The sequence below is a fragment of the Nicotiana sylvestris genome, chromosome 2 (assembly GCF_000393655.2).
Source record: "Nicotiana sylvestris chromosome 2, ASM39365v2, whole genome shotgun sequence".
Lineage (NCBI taxonomy): Eukaryota > Viridiplantae > Streptophyta > Magnoliopsida > Solanales > Solanaceae > Nicotiana > Nicotiana sylvestris.
The window spans coordinates 42680201-42698662 of record NC_091058.1 but is presented as its reverse complement, the minus strand read 5'-3'; the positions used below and the strand labels follow the sequence as shown (position 1 = coordinate 42698662).

The 18462-nt window shown below is 36.1% G+C and overlaps 2 protein-coding genes across 7 annotated transcripts; one reads left to right on the top strand and one right to left on the bottom strand.

The window, feature by feature from the left end:
- The first annotated feature begins 5497 nt into the window (after positions 1 to 5497).
- Positions 5498 to 10283, top strand: LOC104247786 (uncharacterized). Of its 6 annotated transcripts, none has more exons than XM_070167853.1 (9): positions 5498 to 5859; positions 6575 to 6728; positions 7147 to 7300; positions 7399 to 7828; positions 8542 to 8618; positions 8712 to 8748; positions 8955 to 9162; positions 9393 to 9711; positions 9837 to 10283. In XM_070167853.1, the coding sequence occupies exons 4-9, from the start codon at positions 7462 to 7464 to the stop codon at positions 10023 to 10025; spliced, it is 1197 nt and encodes a 398-aa protein (XP_070023954.1). In that variant the 5' UTR covers positions 5498 to 5859; positions 6575 to 6728; positions 7147 to 7300; positions 7399 to 7461; the 3' UTR covers positions 10026 to 10283. The 6 variants fall into 6 exon arrangements, with proteins under 6 accessions (XP_070023954.1, XP_009802187.1, XP_009802189.1 ...); XM_009803885.2 differs by having other exon boundaries at positions 7144 to 7300; XM_009803887.2 differs by lacking the exon at positions 6575 to 6728.
- A 2755-nt stretch (positions 10284 to 13038) lies between these two features.
- Positions 13039 to 13472, bottom strand: LOC138884490 (uncharacterized mitochondrial protein AtMg01250-like). The gene is made up of 2 exons (XM_070165626.1): positions 13467 to 13472; positions 13039 to 13407 (listed from the first exon to the last, which is right to left on the bottom strand). The coding sequence occupies exons 1-2, from the start codon at positions 13470 to 13472 to the stop codon at positions 13039 to 13041; spliced, it is 375 nt and encodes a 124-aa protein (XP_070021727.1).
- Positions 13473 to 18462: the final 4990 nt, after the last annotated feature.

Below are 18462 nucleotides of genomic sequence, written 5' to 3'. Positions count from 1 at the left end.
GTAGCTAAGATGTAAAGATACATATTCGGTACATTCTATACAAAATATGTTTTCTCTCTGAAAAGTTCTCTTCTTTGCTCCTTCATCTTTAATGGCAAATTCTGTTTAAGCTCAAATCTTCACATCGTATCAGAGCTATCAACTGCATTTGCGAGTTAGCTTTGTAGATTTTAAGAAGATTTTGCTTCACTTATTTCGATTTCCAATTGAGTCGCAGAATTGGAAAATTCAACAATGGCGAAAACATATTTAGATCACAATCATCCATTATTCCTTCATCCCTCGAACACAACTGGAGCTCCGATAATATCGATTCAATTGACCGGCTTAGAGAATTATACCACCTGGAGTCGAGCGATGGAAATCCAACTGCTTGGGAAAAATAAGCTAGGGTTAGTCGACGGAACTCTAAAAAAGGAGATTTTGATATAAAGATAGGTCACTAGTGGGATCGATGTAACGCAATAGTTTTAGGGTGGATTATGAGCTCGGTGTCGAGGGATTTGATAATAGGGATACTATATGCGAAGAATGCTAGGGTAGCTTGGAAAGATTTGAGAGAAAAGTTTGATGAAGTGAATACTTGACGAGTGTATCAATTGCACAAAGCAATAACAACAATTACATAGGGAAATTGCACAAAGCAATAACAACAATTACATAGGGAAATGATATTGTGTCAGTGTATTTCTCAAAGCTTAAGAACCTATGTGATGAATTTGATAACATGGTTCCACCACCCTGTGACTGTGCTAAATCGAAAAAGTTTATAGAGTTCATGGAATTTCAAAAGGTTCTGCATTTTCTGATGGGATTGAATGAAAGCTAGGAACAAGCTATAAGACATATTCTAATGACTAGCCCTACACCAAGTATAAACAAGGCATATTCAATGCTTGTTGAAAGAGAGAGTCAAAGATCTGTTGTGAATTCCTCTATCATTGGAGAAGGAAGTGAACCAACATCTCTGTTAGCTGGAAAAGCAGTTGGCTATCACCAAAGAAAAACTGGAACTACAATGTGATTTCTGCAAGATAAAAGGTCACACTAAACAAGGATGCTACAAGATAATTGGATACCCACAACACTTTAAAGGAAGAAGGAAAGGGCCTATGAATACAGCTTACAATGCTCAGACTGAAAACATGAATCCAAATTTGGTAGGAAATAATACAAGAAAGAATGAGACACGGGAGAAAGTAGGAGCTGTGCCTATTCCTATGGCACCACAGCTTATTGCAGAATAATACAATCAAATCATTAGGCTGCTCAATCAAGGATCACCACAGACACAAGATTTCATGGCAAATGTAGCAAGTATAGTACATTTCTTTCTAGCTTGCATAGAAGAGGGAAACTGGATAATTGATACAGGAGCTACCAGTCATATGGTAGCAAATCTAAACATATTGACTAATGTAAAGATAGTGAGTTCTGATTGTAGCAGCAAAGTACACTTGCCAAATAGAAATGTCACTAGTGTATCACACATTGGCAGCTATAAGCTCACATAAACAGGGGAGATAAAAATGTGTTGTTTGTCCCGAATTTTCAATATAACCTTCTGTACATTTCAAAGGTAACTAGAGAGTGTCACTGTTTTATAGCCTTTTATCCTAACTTCTGTTTATTCTAGGACCTCTCCAGTGGGAAGGTGAAGGAGATTGGTAGAAGAAAGAAAGGCTTCTAACTACTAGTCCCACAAGCCACTATTAGGTCTGGAAGTGAGAAGAGGATAATAGCTAAAGGTTTTGTTGTGGAAGAAGGAGATGGGCATGTCTCATTGTGGCATAAGAGACTAGCACATGCCTCAGGAAACTCACTAAAGGGATTGCTTGGATATAAAGTTGAAAGTTCCAAGAATGTAATAGATAGTTGTGACATTTGTCCGTTAGCTAAGCATACTAGATTACCTCTTCCTTCTAGTACAAATAAATCAAGAAGAATTTTTTAAATTGCTTCACTTGGATTTATGGGGACCATATAACACACAGACTTTTGATGGCATAGATTATTCTTGACTGTTGTAGATGATTTCTCTCGAGTAATATGGATATTCTTGTTGAAATTTAAGAGTGATGTGTTCTTTGTGCTCAAAAATTTCTTCAAAATGATACATACTCAATTTGGTGCCATAGTGCAAACTATAAGAACTGATAATGGTGGTAAACTAGTAAGTTCGGATATGTAGGATTTAGTCAAGGATTAGGAAATGTGCATCAGACAACTTGTGTATACACACCTCAGCATAATGGAGTGGCTGAGAGGAATCACAGACATCTCCTTGAGGCTGCTAGAGCAATCAGGTTTCAAGGGCATATACAAATCCAGTTCTGGGGTCACTGTGTTCTGGGGGCAACATACATCATCAATAGATTACCATCTGCAGTGTTAAATGGGAAATCTCTCTATGAGATGTCCTTAAAAAAAAGCCTAATATCAAGCATTTAAGAACAATTGGATGCTTATGCTATGCTAGCACACTACCGAGACTTAACAAATTTGACAACATGTCCATCAAGTCAGTCTTTATGGGATACTCAATAGTCACCAAGGGGTATGTTCTATATGACTTAACAAAGTAGAAATTCTTTGTCAATCGAGATGTGATATTTAAGGGAAATATTTTTCCTTTTAAAGACATTCAGGAGCAAACATTACAACATGAGGATCAGTGATCACCTTTCCTTTTTACAGATATTCCATTACCTTCTAATGAGGTAGATCCTAATTCTTCTAGTCTTGTGGATTATTTTTTAAAGGAAGATTTAGCAGGACATGCTGAACCTGCAGAGGATAATAATCCTTCTTTAATTCTTGAAGCAATTGTAGCTGACACTTCCTTAGAGTCACCACCGGATATACTTGATACTACAGATGTCCCAAGCTCTTCAGCAACACCAGAAGTTTCTCTAAGGAAGTCTCAAAGGCAGACCAAAGAGCCTATTTGGCTATCTGATTATGTTACACCTCATAGAAAGACTCATGTAGCACTGTATCCTATTGAGAACTACTTGTCCTATGCAAAATTATCTGCAACCTATCAAGCTTACCTGGGAGATTTTTCTTCTATTGTTGAACCAAGTTCTTTTCAAGAGGCATGCAAGGATCCCAGACGGGTAGAAACTATGAAAGCTGAAATCCAAGCACTACAGGATAACAAGACTTGGGAATTAGTCAAGGTGCACATGGAAAGTCTATAATTAGCTGTAGATGTGTATACAAGGTGAAGTTGAAAGCTAATGGGAGGTTGAAGGTTCAAGACAAGGTTGGAAGCCAAAGGCTACAACCAGAAAGAAGGCCTTAACAATCAAGAAACCTTTTCTCCAGTAGTTAAAGTAGCAATTATCAGGACTGTGCTTTCACTAGCAGCAGGGCATAACTGGATCATACTTTAACTAGATGTATACAATGCTTTCTTACAAAGGGACCTTCTTGATGAAGTGTACATGGAACTTCCTTTGGGATTTCGAGTCAGGGGGAGAATCCTATGGTTTACAGACTTATCAAATGCCTTTATAGGTTGAAACAAGCTGGCAGACAGTGGAATCTAAAATTGATAGAGGCACTCTTATAGTATGGTTTTACCCAAAGTAGTCTAGATCATTCCCTATTCATCAAACAACAGGATAAGGACATTGTCATTCTATTAGTCTATGTAGATGATATGTTGATGACAGTAAACAACTTGATATTGATTTAGGAAACCAAAAATTCATTACACAAAGCATTCAAGATCAAAGATTTGGGTGACTTAAAGTTTTTTCTGGGAATGGAGTTCAGCAAGTCAAAGAAGGAGATTGTAGTTAATCAAAGAAAATATGTTTTGGAGATAATTTCAGAACTAGGCCTAGGAAGTGCAAAGCCAACATGGACACCTCTTGAGGCAAATGTCAAACTAATAGTTTCAGAATATGACAAGCTAATTGGCAGAGAGGATGATCAGCTCTTAGAAGATAAAGGACAGTATCAAAGGTTAGTAGGAAAGTTATTATACCTTACATTGACAAGGCCAGATATTGCATTCTCAGTACAGACTCTTAGCCAATTCCTGCAAGAACCAAAAAAATCTCATTCGGAAGCTGCAGTGAGAGTTGTGAAGTATGTCAAGAGGGGACCAGGTTTAGGGATCATGCTAAGTAGAACCAAATCAAACAATTTGAGTGTCTTCTGTGATGTAGACTGGGCAATGTGTCCCAACACAAGGAAGTCAGTGTCTGGTTTTCTAATCAAATATGAAGAGTCATTGATTTTATGGAAATCAAAGAAACAAAGTATTGTGTCTAAAAGCTCAACTGAGGTAGAGTATAGGAGCATGGCAAGTGATATATCAGAATTGGTATGGGTTGCAGCACTGTTGAAGGAATAAGGAGCAGAAGTTACATTACTAGTTGATGTATACAGTGACAGTAAAACAGCAATACAAATAGCAGCAAATCTTGTATTCCATGAGAGGACGAAGCATATAGAGATAGATTGTCATTTCATTCGGCAAAAAATTCAAGAAGGACTGGTGAAAACTCATCATATAGGCACGAGGGATCAAGAAGCATATATTCAAACAAAGGGGTTACCAAGAGCTCAGCATGGACATCTAGTTGGCAAGCTGGGAGTGTTGAATATCTTTGCACCCACCAGGTTGAGGGAGAGTGTGGAAATAGGAGTCACGTGACCTGCACTGTATAGAAGAAGAAAGAATTGTTATTTATTTAAATAAGTCGATTAGTGATAGTTAGTTTTAATAGTAAGACGACAACTGTCATAGGAGTTAGTTTTTACTGTATACATGTAACTAAGATGTAAAAATACATATTCGATACATTCTATACAGAGTACTTTTTCTCTCTGAAAAGTTTTCTTCTATGCTCCTTCGTCTCTAATGGCGGATTCTATTTAAGCTCAAATCTTCACAGGATTAATGTAGTAAGTCTGAATTCTTAGAGTTCGCAGGAGGATGATGAACACACACAAGAGACACCCATTATGTCCAAAAAATACCCATTATAATTTTTGGACAATGGCCATATGAATAAGACTTTTGGTTACGGCCGACTCCTTTGGATTTTATTATCATTAAAAAAGAAGAAGATTTATTTATTATATATACATGATACATCAATGGGAAAGTCTTCAACAAAGGTCAAAGTATAAGATAATCACATGAGAAAGGAAGAATGAGGTAAAGAAGGTTGGGGGTGGGATGGGACAACTGTCAAAAAAATAGATGGAAAATTGGTTTTACAGAGGTTAAAATTACATTTCGGGTAAGTCACATGATACTAAAATTCAACCAAAAGGAGGACCAGTCTCATCATCTGTATCCTCAATAATGCTAGAATTATTACATTATAATGAGCACCAAGTGGACTGTCTGACCATATATTGTTCACTTTGTAATTTTCCTGTTAAAATAAATGTTTCCTTTAATCTAAGTCTAGAAAAAAAAAAAAGAATTCCATAGAAAAGTCATATCAACATTTGCATTGAAAATAAATTCCATTGTTGAATGAAATAAAAACATCCCAACGCCCAAAGGAAAAACAGCACCACCTTCTCCTTTACCCTTTCCTCTCTCACTCCCCCCACCCTCAACCAAAAGGAAATTCTTTTTTCTTCTCATATACTATTTTCAATCTGAATTTTGTGCGGGCATAGAGAGTAATGATTCATAAAGGGAACTCTTTCGATGCTTGGAATTGAGACGTAGCTATTGTTGTTGTAAATATTCAAGCCAAATTATGTGTGTTTGAGTCATCTGCAGCAAGTGATCGTCTATAGAAGGTCTGGACTAAGCAAAGCAGCTGATACTTTTGATACAAATTCTTGAAAGAAGAAGCACAGAGGAGTTTACTGATCATGGTTTGTATTTAGAAAAACAAACCATGCTTTTTAACTTCTTTATATTCTTTCAGTTTTAAAAACTTTTGTTTTTACATGAATATAGATGATCCAATAATAGAATCCTCTATTATTTTTTTTCTTTTCTTTTTTCTTAATTTCCAGCTAGGAACAAATAGTTTGGTTTTTCTTATTTCCCCTTCTCCCTTTTTCTTTCTTTTGAACAAATTTTTCTTTACTTGTTATCTTGGACTAAGTAGGATGTTAAGACCATTTTCCAATGAATATTTCTTTTTATTTTCAGACTACTTGATGCAAGAGATATATGGTCTTATAAAGATGTTGTTAGGGTCTTCCAAAATTTTCAGTATCCATTATTAAATCTATCAGTTTTACAGAATTTCCAGGAACGAGATTTTATTTTATGGAGTATTATATATGGTTCTCCCCGTACCTAATCAAGTTTTTTTTCTTCTTGGCGTTTTAAAGAAAAATGAAGTACACACTACACAGTAAAGTTTCGTACTAGTAGAGGACATAAAACAAGAATAAATGTTGCAGGATTTTAAATCAAGAAAACTTCTGCAATTTTTGTTACTCCCATCTTTATACCTGCCAGCTTCAACAGTCTTTATTTGACTATTAACATTTCTTTAAGTCATATATCTACTTACATTTATATTGGAGTAGGAAAATGATAAACCACGCACTAAGAATTACCATTAAATTCCAACAGACTTGTGCCGGTTACAATTAGTTTCTCCCATCTGGCTTCTGCAAATTCCCGACTAGCAGCTGATACTGTCAGAAATGTTTTTTCGTACCATTAAGGGCAGGAGAATACAATGTTAATGCTGCAGGCAGAACAACAGACTGTAACTAAGTACATGGTAAAACTGAATTTGTGTTAGGGTTTGCCCTGATTATCTAATTAAAATTGCTCTTTCATATTTTACTAATTCTTTTCTTGGAAGAATTTTTTTTGTACTTTTATAAATTAAGGATATTTCCTTCATGCAACATAACAATAGCATTTATCTATAATCTGGTCCTTATGAAAATCTTGTTTAGGAGGAGAATTTATTCTCTAAATAAGCTTTTTTAATATGTATTAAAGTAGTTTTCTTATATGTAGGTCAATTGACCAAATCATATTAAATAGTATACATCTTTTAGTATATTTTCTTTTGTATTCTGACTTATCGTCATTCAAGGTTTGCTTGTTAATTTTCACTGGTTCTTTGTTATTTTGATTCCAACAATATATATATATATATATGTTGATTCCATAGTTGTTATATGTAGAAGTGTTGTGGCATCTTGTACATAAGTTACCATTAGAGGGTTAGAACAAGATCAAGAAAAAGCTTTACAAGGTAGCTACTAGCTAGTTATGTGCCCTCACACTAATGGCTTTGGGCACACAAGTTGAGAGACTCAATGGTTCACGGGATTCTGCATGGTAGCCAATTCAATTATCTATTTTACCATGAATAATCTCTTTAGTTCTATTCTCTTCAAGTCTAATTTTATTAACTTATTTATTCATACACAATCCAGGCTTGTTTCTTTCACTGAAGACCTCTTTGCCTGCCTAACTTGCTCAGAAAGTTAGAGGTAGCCATGACAGAAAATTCAATGAAACAAGCCAATGAAGAGATGATGACAAATACTATGGAATACATTATGGAAAAAACATCTTCAGATTCTTCCTCTCAAAGCAAATTGGTCTCATTCGTTGATCTGAACGAAGACAACAAAGGGGAAAGTGATGAAGAAGAAGAAGTCATTGAGATAAGTGTGGAAAACAGTAGTGAGAAAACAACGGATGAAGGAAACTCAGAAAATAATAACAATAGCTCCGGCAATGGACGTGTTGAAAAGAAAAACGTAAGGCATTATGTTCGATCAAAAATGCCAAGGCTCCGTTGGACTCCTGAACTCCATCGCTCCTTTGTTCATGCCATTGAAAGGCTAGGTGGTCAAGAAAGTAAGTCTCTACCTAATGCTTGAAGATCAAGTTCTATTCACATTTACTCAACATGTATTTTATTGAGTTTAACTTCAGCACAATAACAATGTAAAAGTATTCTTACACTATATATCTTTTACATTGTAAAATAATTACATGTAATAATAACTAAAAAGTAAGATTTATATATAATCCTGAATATAATGATTACTACATAATAAAATAAATAACTGAGTGTTCTCTTTAACGATATAAGACTTTAGATAATACGATCACACAATCCATTTATAAAGCAAGTTATCTACTTCAATATATTAAAAAATACAATAGTGGAAAAGTTATTTATTGTACCTATGTGTATAAGTTACCTCCTTATTTTATGAAGGGCTTTTAAGAGTCAAGGAATTATTGAATTAGATGCTTTCCTTTATTAACTAGCTATAAATGGAGATATTGTCGCAAGTATGTTTAAAAATTTGACCATTGTGTATCTTCCCCCCTACAGATGTCAAACTTTATTATAAACTGGTAAAAGAAAAATAACAAAAAATATATATACTATCCGTTTTAATTACATTTCTTTAGGTGACCTCGTCTGTTTCTTAGTTTATGTACATTGTTATAACAAAAATTATTGTTGCCACATTTGTTGTTTATGATATTGTAAAATAAGATTCTTCCTAGTTTCCAGAAATATTTGTTTAATGTTTAAGGTCAACATGGGTTGGCAGGAGCCACACCAAAGTTGGTGCTCCAGCTGATGAACGTGAGAGGTCTCAGTATTGCCCATGTAAAAAGTCATTTGCAGGTATTGTGAGTTGAAATACTTATATTCATCAAGTATGTTTGTTAATAATTTTTTCTTAATAATGAGTTAACTCATTACTTTTATTTGATCCAGATGTATCGAAGCAAGAAACTTGATGAATCTGGACAAGGTACTTATATCATCAAATTTGAAACTTCTTTCCTTTCAACCAAGTATACATGTTAATTATGATCATTTATCCTCCTTAAGTTACCAGTTAATTGTCCTTATCTACAATTGGCATGTAACTTTAGGCTGACAAAATGCTCTTAACCCATTTTCTTCATGTGTTATACTAACTATGAATATTGATGGTGCTTCATTTTGGTATTATAGTGTTAGGTCGTAATTATAGAGCAATGCAAGGAAGAAGCTATTTCTATGGAAACGTAGGCCAACGATATAACCCTCGACAAGATTTCAAGATGAAGAATGGTGCCATTGTGTTAGCAAGGAATTTTAATTATGATCATGACCATGTTAAAGGCCATTTTCGAAATTCCTTTTCGAGACCCCCATATCAGGCCAAAGACATCTTTTCCAGGTACAATTTCACCTAGTCAATGATAAGCTTCTACTTGACTTGCTTAACTATTCTTAATAATTTGTGATTTCACATATATACAGGTAATGGTCTACATTGTTTCCTAGGTTACTAATCCCACTTTTTTTTTGAATATTACCTACAGTTATCTTTTAATAACGACATGATACAGTAACAAAAAACCTATATTTTCATTATTTGGAAATTAAACTCAATAAACAAATGTACAGGTACTTGCAGTGGTCTTCCAATCAGGGAAGCGTACTTAACACCACTCGAGAAAAGCTATGTACACCAAGACAATTTCAGAAAAATGGAGGCCATGAAATTGGCCCCGTCAGGTCAAGCCAATTTCTTGAAGAGAAAAGGTGGCCTCCGAGTGAATTCACTGCCAATCAGTTGGAGGAGAAAATTGCTGATTTTTCCAATATTTGTTCAGCTAAAAACTCCCAATATTTGCTTCAACAAAATGTAGCGCAACCATATTCCAAATGGAATTGCAGATACAATACCCTTGAGCAAAATTTGGAGACACCAACAAGGCTTGAGGTAAATATATACAAGCACACACATATATATATAGCTCCTCATATGGAGTACTATTATTTATTGGGATTTCATCTTTCCTTGTTTCCTTGTTGTTGCATTACTTCATTGGTAATTTGACTTTGCAGATGAAAGAAGACAAAAGTTTCATGACCGGAAAAGATTGGTTACCTGATTTGCAACTAAGATTGAGCAGAAGCACAGAAAACAAGAATGAGAAGAATACTCATCATCATAGCAAGAGGATGGATCATCAGTCAGAAATTAACACAATGCTTTCTCTTTCTCTGCCTACTTATTCATTAAGTGAAACCTAAGAGAAAGTAGAGTTTTAAACCATACAAAAGTTTTATATTAGCTTGTTACTTTAATATGTTCAGACATAGTAGAACCGCCTATGTACGTAGGGGGTGAGTACTTGAGATCTGACCATGCAATTAGCATAGCAGGAAATTAATGCATTGGAGTGAGATCTCCTAAGTACTTGCCTTATATGCCGTAAACATACCGTTTGAGTTGCCACTTATCCCTCTTATTGTTATTTTTCTTTGTTTAAGAAAGCCAATTTTTAGTTTTGTCTATGAGTATACTGCAACTATATTTTGGATAGACTGGTACAACTATTTAAAGATTACCTTGTTATTTGTATTTAGTCTTAGTTGGATATTCCCTTAATTTCTTAGGATATAAGACAAATTTTTGCTCTTTGTTCTGGACCCCTCCAGAACAAATCATGTCAATTTCATTAGCAGCAGGTCATTAAGACAAAATGAGAATATAAAGATAAAAATTTTTAAATATAGTAAGTGGTAATTTTTTCGACGTAAAAAATAATAGTGTTTGTAAAGATGGCATTTGGGCCTAACTCAATTTTAGGGGTGGCAAATGAGCGGGTTGGGCTGAATTTGGGAGGGTCCAAATGGGTTGAGTCATTAAATGGGTTATTGCCCAACCCAGCCCAAAATATATTTGGGCTAAGATGGGCTGGGTCAAGATGAGCTAAACAATGGGTCATAGCCCAACCCGCCTAACTTGACCCATATTTTAAAACTATGCTCTATCTTGCATAAAGCCTTTTACCTTTTGTACACCTATGTTTTTTTTTAACTAAAATTTCCAGACAGAGGTCTAGGTTGTGTTGTATTCAAAAAAACGCAAGAAGGGGACTAGACCTTACCTCAGAAAATACAACAACGATGATTCCATCACCCTAAAAATAACAGGAAAGGAGGTTCATATATAAGCCCTCCTTCCTGAGAATCTATGAACATATTTTTCGTACTTCGTCCTTATACTAGGAAGTTGTCATTTATCTAAAAGGAAAGGTCCTTTAACACTATTAGGCAGTTTTTGGAATGAGTGGAACACTCTCCTCTAATTTTTGGTAGTAGCCAACTTTGCAAGACAATCTGCTACCTGGTTACCTTCTCTAAAGCAATGCTTGACATAAATTCTAGCATGTTGAACAATGTTGGAGGTTCTATCAATCGCCATCTTGATCTTCAAGTTGTTAGTATCTCTTTCTGTAAGCACCTCAGCAATAATCATAGAGTCAAGTTCAAGAGAAAAATTAGTGTATCCATTTTGGCTACACCATTTCCCTCCAAACTCAGTCGCTTTTGCCTCTGCCATATTGTTACTATCACACTTGATGGGAAAAGAAAAGGCCATAATGAGATTACCATGACAGTCCCTGACCATCCCACAAATGCTTGCTTTTTCACTTTTCTTGCTAAAGCTACCATCAGTATTAACCTTGATAGTTCCCAGTAAAGGAGGTTCCCATATAACTTGCATCCATTTTTGTGATGGACTGAGTCTCTCAATTTTTTCACATAATGAAGGCCAATCTAGTTGAGTAAAGTCACCTGGTATGTATTTGGAGATTGCTGCTTTTAAGGTCCAAATGCTTTGATGTCTCATGATATTTAGTTGAAACTTCTTTTGCTTTCCATATCTACACGTATTTCTCTGCTTCAAAAGTTCCCAACATATGACCATGGGAGCTATCTGAAGGATTTGTTTATGCACTTTATTATTGGCGCTTGTCTCCCATTATCTCTTGAAGGTACACATGTTTTTGTTGGTGTTTGATTCCAAGTGCATTTTCAATAGAATTCCAAATGAAGTTGGCTACATCACTATTGTCAAAAACATGTTGCATTATCTCCCACCTGCGCAGAAAAATAACAGGAACATTTTGAAATGATATTAGTGCCAAATCTGCCTATAACATCATCAAAAGGCAATCTAATTTTAAAAAGTCTCCAAGTGATAAAAGAAATTTTAAAGGGGATAGAGCTATGCCAGATTTTATTTATAAAATCATTTTTTTTAAATCTAATAGATTGCTATGCTGAATTAGAAGAGAAATGTCCATTATTAGAATATTCCAAATAGGAAAGTCTTCTTCATTAGGATCACCAATATCCAATTGAACAATGAAGTCAATAAGATGACCAGGGAGAACTTCACTAAGCTTGTCGATATTCCATCCTCCATTATGCAAAAACTGCTTCACTTGTACTTTAGCAGACCTACCACCACCTTGTAAGAGATTGGTTAAGGCACTTTTACCGGTCCAATTGTCCCACCAGAAGCTACAGTTACCTTTTTGAACTTCCCATCTAATGTTATGCTCTGCATTGTCTCTAATCTTTAACATACTTTTCCATATATGAGAATCAGCTGGACTGAATCTTTTGTTCACCGAATGAGCATTTTTGCAGTATTTATTCTTGATGAAAGTGGCCTAAAGGGAAGGTTGAGTTCTGAATCTCCACCACCTTTTGATGCTAAGTGTGTCAATGATGTCCTCCATTTTCCTGACATCAACTCCTCCCTCATCTTTAGGGAGACAAAGATTGTTCCATGAAGGCTAATGATATTTATTTCTACCTTCGTTGGAGCCCCAAAAGAAATTAGCAAAGTATTTCTCCATGAGCTTAGTAATTCCTGTGAATGCTATTCTGATCTAAGTGGTCTTATTCTTTGTCCCCTGCTAGGAAGCATTACTCCTCTTTTCATTCAAATTCAAGAATATGACCGATACAATTAATTGGTCTGTGCGCCTCTCTTATTACTTTTTTGTATCCCCCTGTTTTTCGGACATAGCAGATAATATATAAGTGAAAAAAGACTGCATGACATGTTTGATCAAGATCATTCTCCCCCAGTAGACATCATATTGGCCTTCCATCCATTGAGCTTTTTGATAATTTTGGAGAGCATACCATCAAAGAGATTGCTTGTCTTTCTCCCATAATATATAGGGCATCCCAGGTAAGTAAATGGGAAAGATTTATCCATAAAACCAGTGGCATTTCTAATTCAGTTGATTCTATTGGCACAAGTGTGAGGAGCTATGATAAAGAAATTCTTGTCATTGTTAACTTTCTGCCCAGATGCCTTTTCATATTTGTCAATAACCTTCTTGATGAGCCTGATGGTGATATTGTTACGTCTACAAATAATAACAATACCATCCACATAAGCTAGATGGTTAATGATTGTCCCTCTGTGATCCATACTAAAAGGAGTAAAGCTAATAAAGTCATTCAGCTCATTGAGAGATCTGGAAAGAACCTCAGCTCCAATAACAAACAAAGAAGGGGATAACGGGTCCCCTTGTTTGAGGCCCTGTGTAGATGTGAAGAAACTAGTTCTTGCCCCATTGATAATGATGGAGTACCAGACTCCCTGTAGAAACCCCAGATAAGGTCAATCCAATTTTTAGAGAAGCCAAACTTCCTCATTACTGCCATTAGGAGGTCCATGAAATTCTGTCATAGGCTTTTTCCATGCCAAGCTTTATAATAGCATTGTGTCCTTTGTTCTTCTTGTTCACACCTTGTGTAATCTTTTGTGCTAGAAGGATGTTTTCAGTGATCAATCTTCCTTTGACAAAGTCACTCTGATTCTCAGAGATGAGCTTCTCTAGAATAAGATTCAGTCTTCTAGATGGGATTTTGAAAATAATCTTGGTCGTAAAGTTACTCAAACTAATAGGTCTCAAATTCGAGAAACTACTAGGAGAGTCCACTTTAGGTATAAGAGCAAGGCAGGTATGAGAGAAGAACTTAGTAAGTCTTCTACCATTGAAGACATCTTGAAAAAATTATGTAATGTCATCCTTAATGATATCCCAGCATGTTTGAAAGAATTTCCCATTATAACCATCCGACTCAGCTGTACTAGTAGGGCTCATGCTGAATACAACATCTTTAATCTCTTCAATATCAAGAATGACTGTAAGAATTTCATTATCATCATCATTAATACACTGAGGGATATAATTGATGATATCTTGATCCCTAAAATGATGTTTGATATTAAAGAACTGTTGAAAGTGGTGAACAGTTGCTTTGCCAATGTTAGCATCTCCTTCAATACACTTACCTTTGTGGTCCTTAATTCTATGAAGTTACAGTCTTCTCCTTCTACCTCTAATGGTGCTATGAAAATATTTAGTGTTGGAGTCACCTTCTTCAAACCAATTCATCTTAGCTTTCTGCCTGAGAATGGCATCATGCATCCCCATTCATTTAATGTATTCTGCTTGGCCTCTGTTCAATTTAGCCCTAGAATGATCATTACTGTTATTGAGATTGATTTTCTCAAGGTCTTGCATTTTGTTTTTCCAAAACTGGACTTGATCAAAGACATTGCCAATGTCTTCTTCAGACCATTGAGTCAGCCTTCTACTAAGCATTTTAAGCTTTTGTTGTAACCTCCACAAAGGGTTGCCATGAACTTGATTACTCCATACTTCTTCTACTACTTGCAAAAAATATGGTTGATTAGTCCAGAAATCAAGAAACTTAAAATAGTTAATCCCCTGTTGATTAAGATCATGACATTGAATTAGAATAGGCCTATGATCAGACCCAATTCTAGCCAAGTGATTGACTAAATTATTTTGAAAAATCTGAGACCATCAATCATTAATAAACATTCTGTTGAGCCTCTTTCAGATTCTTCTTCTAGGTTCCCAATTGTTACACAATGTATATTTTGTCCCAACAAACCCCAAATCCATCACACCATAGTTATTCATACAAGTATTGAATTCAAGACTTTTATTCATTTTATGAGGTCTGTCACATTTTTTCTCGTCGGGGCCTAGAATGATAAATCACCGCCGACGCACCACGGACCATTCACCTGGAGATGAGTGCTCTCTAAGCTACTTCATAAATCTCTCCTTTCTTCAGGAGTGCACTTAGCATAAACTATTGTGAGATAGAGATCACTATTAGCAGTCCCATAATGCAATTTAATAGTGATTTGCTGATCATTGTTGTTCAAAATAGTGGCCATATTGTTACCTGACCACATGATCCAAATCTGACCATTAGTATTGGAGATACAGTGTTGATAGCCAAGGAATTTCCTGTACCTCTCAATTTGATTGATGCTGGCAAAAGGTTCCAAAATTGCAACAAGTTCCACCTTATAAATGGTAATCAGTTTTTTTAAACCTTGGTAAGGCTTTTTTGGTATTGACTCCTCTAATGTTCTAGAAAGTCGCACTTATCATGAAAAAATAAGAGAATTAGAATGTGTTTCCTCCTTTAGGAGGTATAGTATCTTTGTTTTTGTTCCGTTTTCCTATTTTCTTCCCATTTTCTTTGCCTCCTATGACCTAAAAAGAACCCTCTTTCGATTATGTTTGTAGTTGGTCATCCAGAATCATGACTATCACCCTATTAGGGGAAGTCACTTAAATTTGTTGCTTGTAACATGTTTGTCCTCTTTTAAATTGGATTCAACATTGAGATCGACTACCACATCAATCATAGGGAGGTTTCTAATCTCAGAAGGTATGTTGGTTGATTCATTGACGTAGTCTTTCAATATAAGAGCTTTCTTTACTGCTTGTCTTTCCTCTTGATCCCCATTTTCATTTTGATCTCCATTTTCTTGTATAGATTCCTGATAGTCTTCTTTGGCTTCACTATAATTTGGAGATCTAGTGCCTTCATTATTGCTTCAATTTCTGACTAATTGATCCTGACTATGAGCTTCCCCCTCTCTATTGTTGCTCTGATGACTCTGTTTATCCTTGGTCTTAACATGTTCACTTCTCTGATCAAGATCTTGTAAAGCCATTGTTATCTCTTTGTTGCTCTTCTTGCCCTTAGTTGTGACTTCTGAAGGATTGATCATAGGTTTGAAGATGACTTTAGCCTTCTTCTTGGGAAGTTTCTTCTGCTTGCATTTCTTAACCTTTCTGCTAGTTCTATCTTTGATATTGCTTGATGGACTTTGAGTGGCATTCTCCGGCTCAACATAATTCTTTTGGTACGACTAATTCTTTGCCGTATTTGCACTAGTTTGAGCATTATCAATGGTAATACCATTTTCTGATACATCCAGCTTGTTGTCTTTTTCATTTCATTTTGCTTTTTCATTCTGATTTTCTATAGCTTTTTGAGCTTCTAATTCTCTAACTTCCGCAGCTTTCTTCCTTTCTAAAGCTCTACAATTGATCATATTGTTCCCCAACTTCCTACAAAACTTACAGTATTTTGGAACACCTTCAAATTTCAATTTTTGAACAAAACCTTTTTGAGGAGCATTCTCGTTTATTTGCCCCACATAAATAGAGTCTGGTTGGTCTTTAGGAGGTCGATTTCAACTCTAACTTTTGCCATGCTTGGCCTAAACCTTCCTCTAGTAGCCAAGTCCATTACAAGGGGTGTATCAATTGCACTCACCACTTATTTAATATAATTCTAGGTGTGCATATGAAAAGGTAGACCAGGAAGAAGGACCCATACTGGAGCAATAGGCAGGTCCTCTTCAAGTTTGAAATCAGGGGACCATTTTTGCAACCACATCTGTTGGCCCTCAATTTCAATAACCCTTCTAAAACAAATTGTATTGAAGTCTTCTTCGTTGGTGAAGTTCAGAAAAACATTATAGTTGTCGTAAACCCCAATTTTTGTTGATCCCTTAATCGAAATCAATTTCTTGAATTTTGACCTAATTTTGTCAATTTTGGGGCGTGGTTTGAGAAATCGCCCAACAATGGTAAGTTTACATTCTTCTGCCATAGTGTCATAGTATTCTGATGCCTTGAAGAGTACCGACGACATCCCATTATGAGTGGTGTGATTAGCAACAACTGGTCTACCATGGCGATTTGGGGAATCGACACATTCGAGGAAGTGATGACTTTTGTAGCAGAAGATAACTTTTCATTTGTAAACTCGGTAGGCTGGTTCGCCGTTAGATTTGGGGTAGATTGGCCTTCCAGACGTGCCAGAGCGGCACCATCCGGCGGGTCTGATCAAGGCCTACTCTGCACTACTATTAAGTAGCGAAAGAGGGTCAAAAAGCTTTTACCCGATTTAGGGTCGGGATCGATTTCCACAGAGAGCTAGAATTTGGAGTCGGGTATCTATCTAGTTTAGAGTTGCGTACGTGTCCCAAATTACACTTCTATATATTTTTATGGTTTTTGTTTTACTTCTACTTTTATCAAACTACAACGGTAAATGAAATTAGATTAAACTAAGATTTAAACTAAAACGGGTTGTTCAAATGGTTTACAAGGCACTAGGGTAGTGACTTTCGCCTAGGTGGTCAATTAATGAATACTTGAGTTTATGGCATGATTGACATGTTTGGGGAGTATGATATAACCGTTGCACGATTTTACCCACTCTACACCTCTCGGTGGTTCGAGTGATTTTTCCCGAATTGACTTTCTCAAGACCAATTGGGTATGCAACTTTGCACAAGCAATCAAGGTTCAAGTCAGGTATTACTCTCTCGAGGTTTAACCCTTTAATTGGGGCTGTCAATCTCTTGAGTACGCCCCAATTCCTTGTTGGATCTATTTCGGAGACTTAGGCTCTCTTTCTCAAGAAGAGCTCAAGTCAACTAAACACAAACTAGTGTTTGCAACCATTAATTTAGCCGTAAAACATAAAATTGGCTCAAATATCAAACATCCATAGTCAATCTAACACTAAAATACAAGACCTATCAATTACCCACACTAGGGTTGAGCCACAACCCTAGATTATTGGTCTAGCTACTCATAATTAAAGAAGAAAAGCAAGAAATAGATAAAGAAAAACTCATATTAATTAATTACCAAGATAAACAAGAAGATTCAATGTTGAAATGTAGATAAAATTGCCCAAAATAGCTAAAATATTCGAACCCGAGCGCAACTCTCAGCTAAAACTATCTAATGACCTAAAAATGGGAAAAGAAGCTATTTATACTAAGCTGAAAAATATGGACAAAAATACTCCTGCGTGGCTAGTGCGGACCGCACAAAATAATGTGCGGCCGCACTAATGCTCTGAACTTGAAAATTCATGTCTCTAAACTCTGGCAATGCGGACCGCACATAATGGAGTGCGGCCGGGGAGGCTTCTAGTGCGGTCCGCATGAAATGGAGTGCTAACCGCATTGGCTTGAAACTTGGAATTGGTAACTCTCTGATCTTTCTCACTGCGGACCGCACTAAATCGAGTGTGGACGCGTTGATCCCAGTGCGGACCACACAAAACCTAGTGCAACCGCATTGCCTGTTTGCCTGAATGTCATGCTCTCTGAACCTCTCTCATGCGGACCGCACAGAATGATGTGCGGCCGCATTGAGCCTGTTTTGCCTGAGCTTTGTCTTGTCTTGGTACTTGTGCAAGTTTCACTCCTTTTTGAGCTAATCTTTGACATCATGTCACTTTGTTGATCAAACCTGCAATCAAGCACAACTTGTGAGCCTTTTAGGAC

Bases quoted from the DNA above. Each gene is read 5' to 3' on its own strand.
- LOC104247786 (XM_009803889.2), top strand. From the start codon at position 7,462: ATGACAGAAAATTCAATGAAACAAGCCAATGAAGAGATGATGACAAAT. The intron at 8,749-8,954 runs GTACTTATATCA...TTGGTATTATAG, and splicing joins ACTTGATGAATCTGGACAAG to TGTTAGGTCGTAATTATAGA. The intron at 9,712-9,836 runs GTAAATATATAC...TTGACTTTGCAG, and splicing joins AGACACCAACAAGGCTTGAG to ATGAAAGAAGACAAAAGTTT.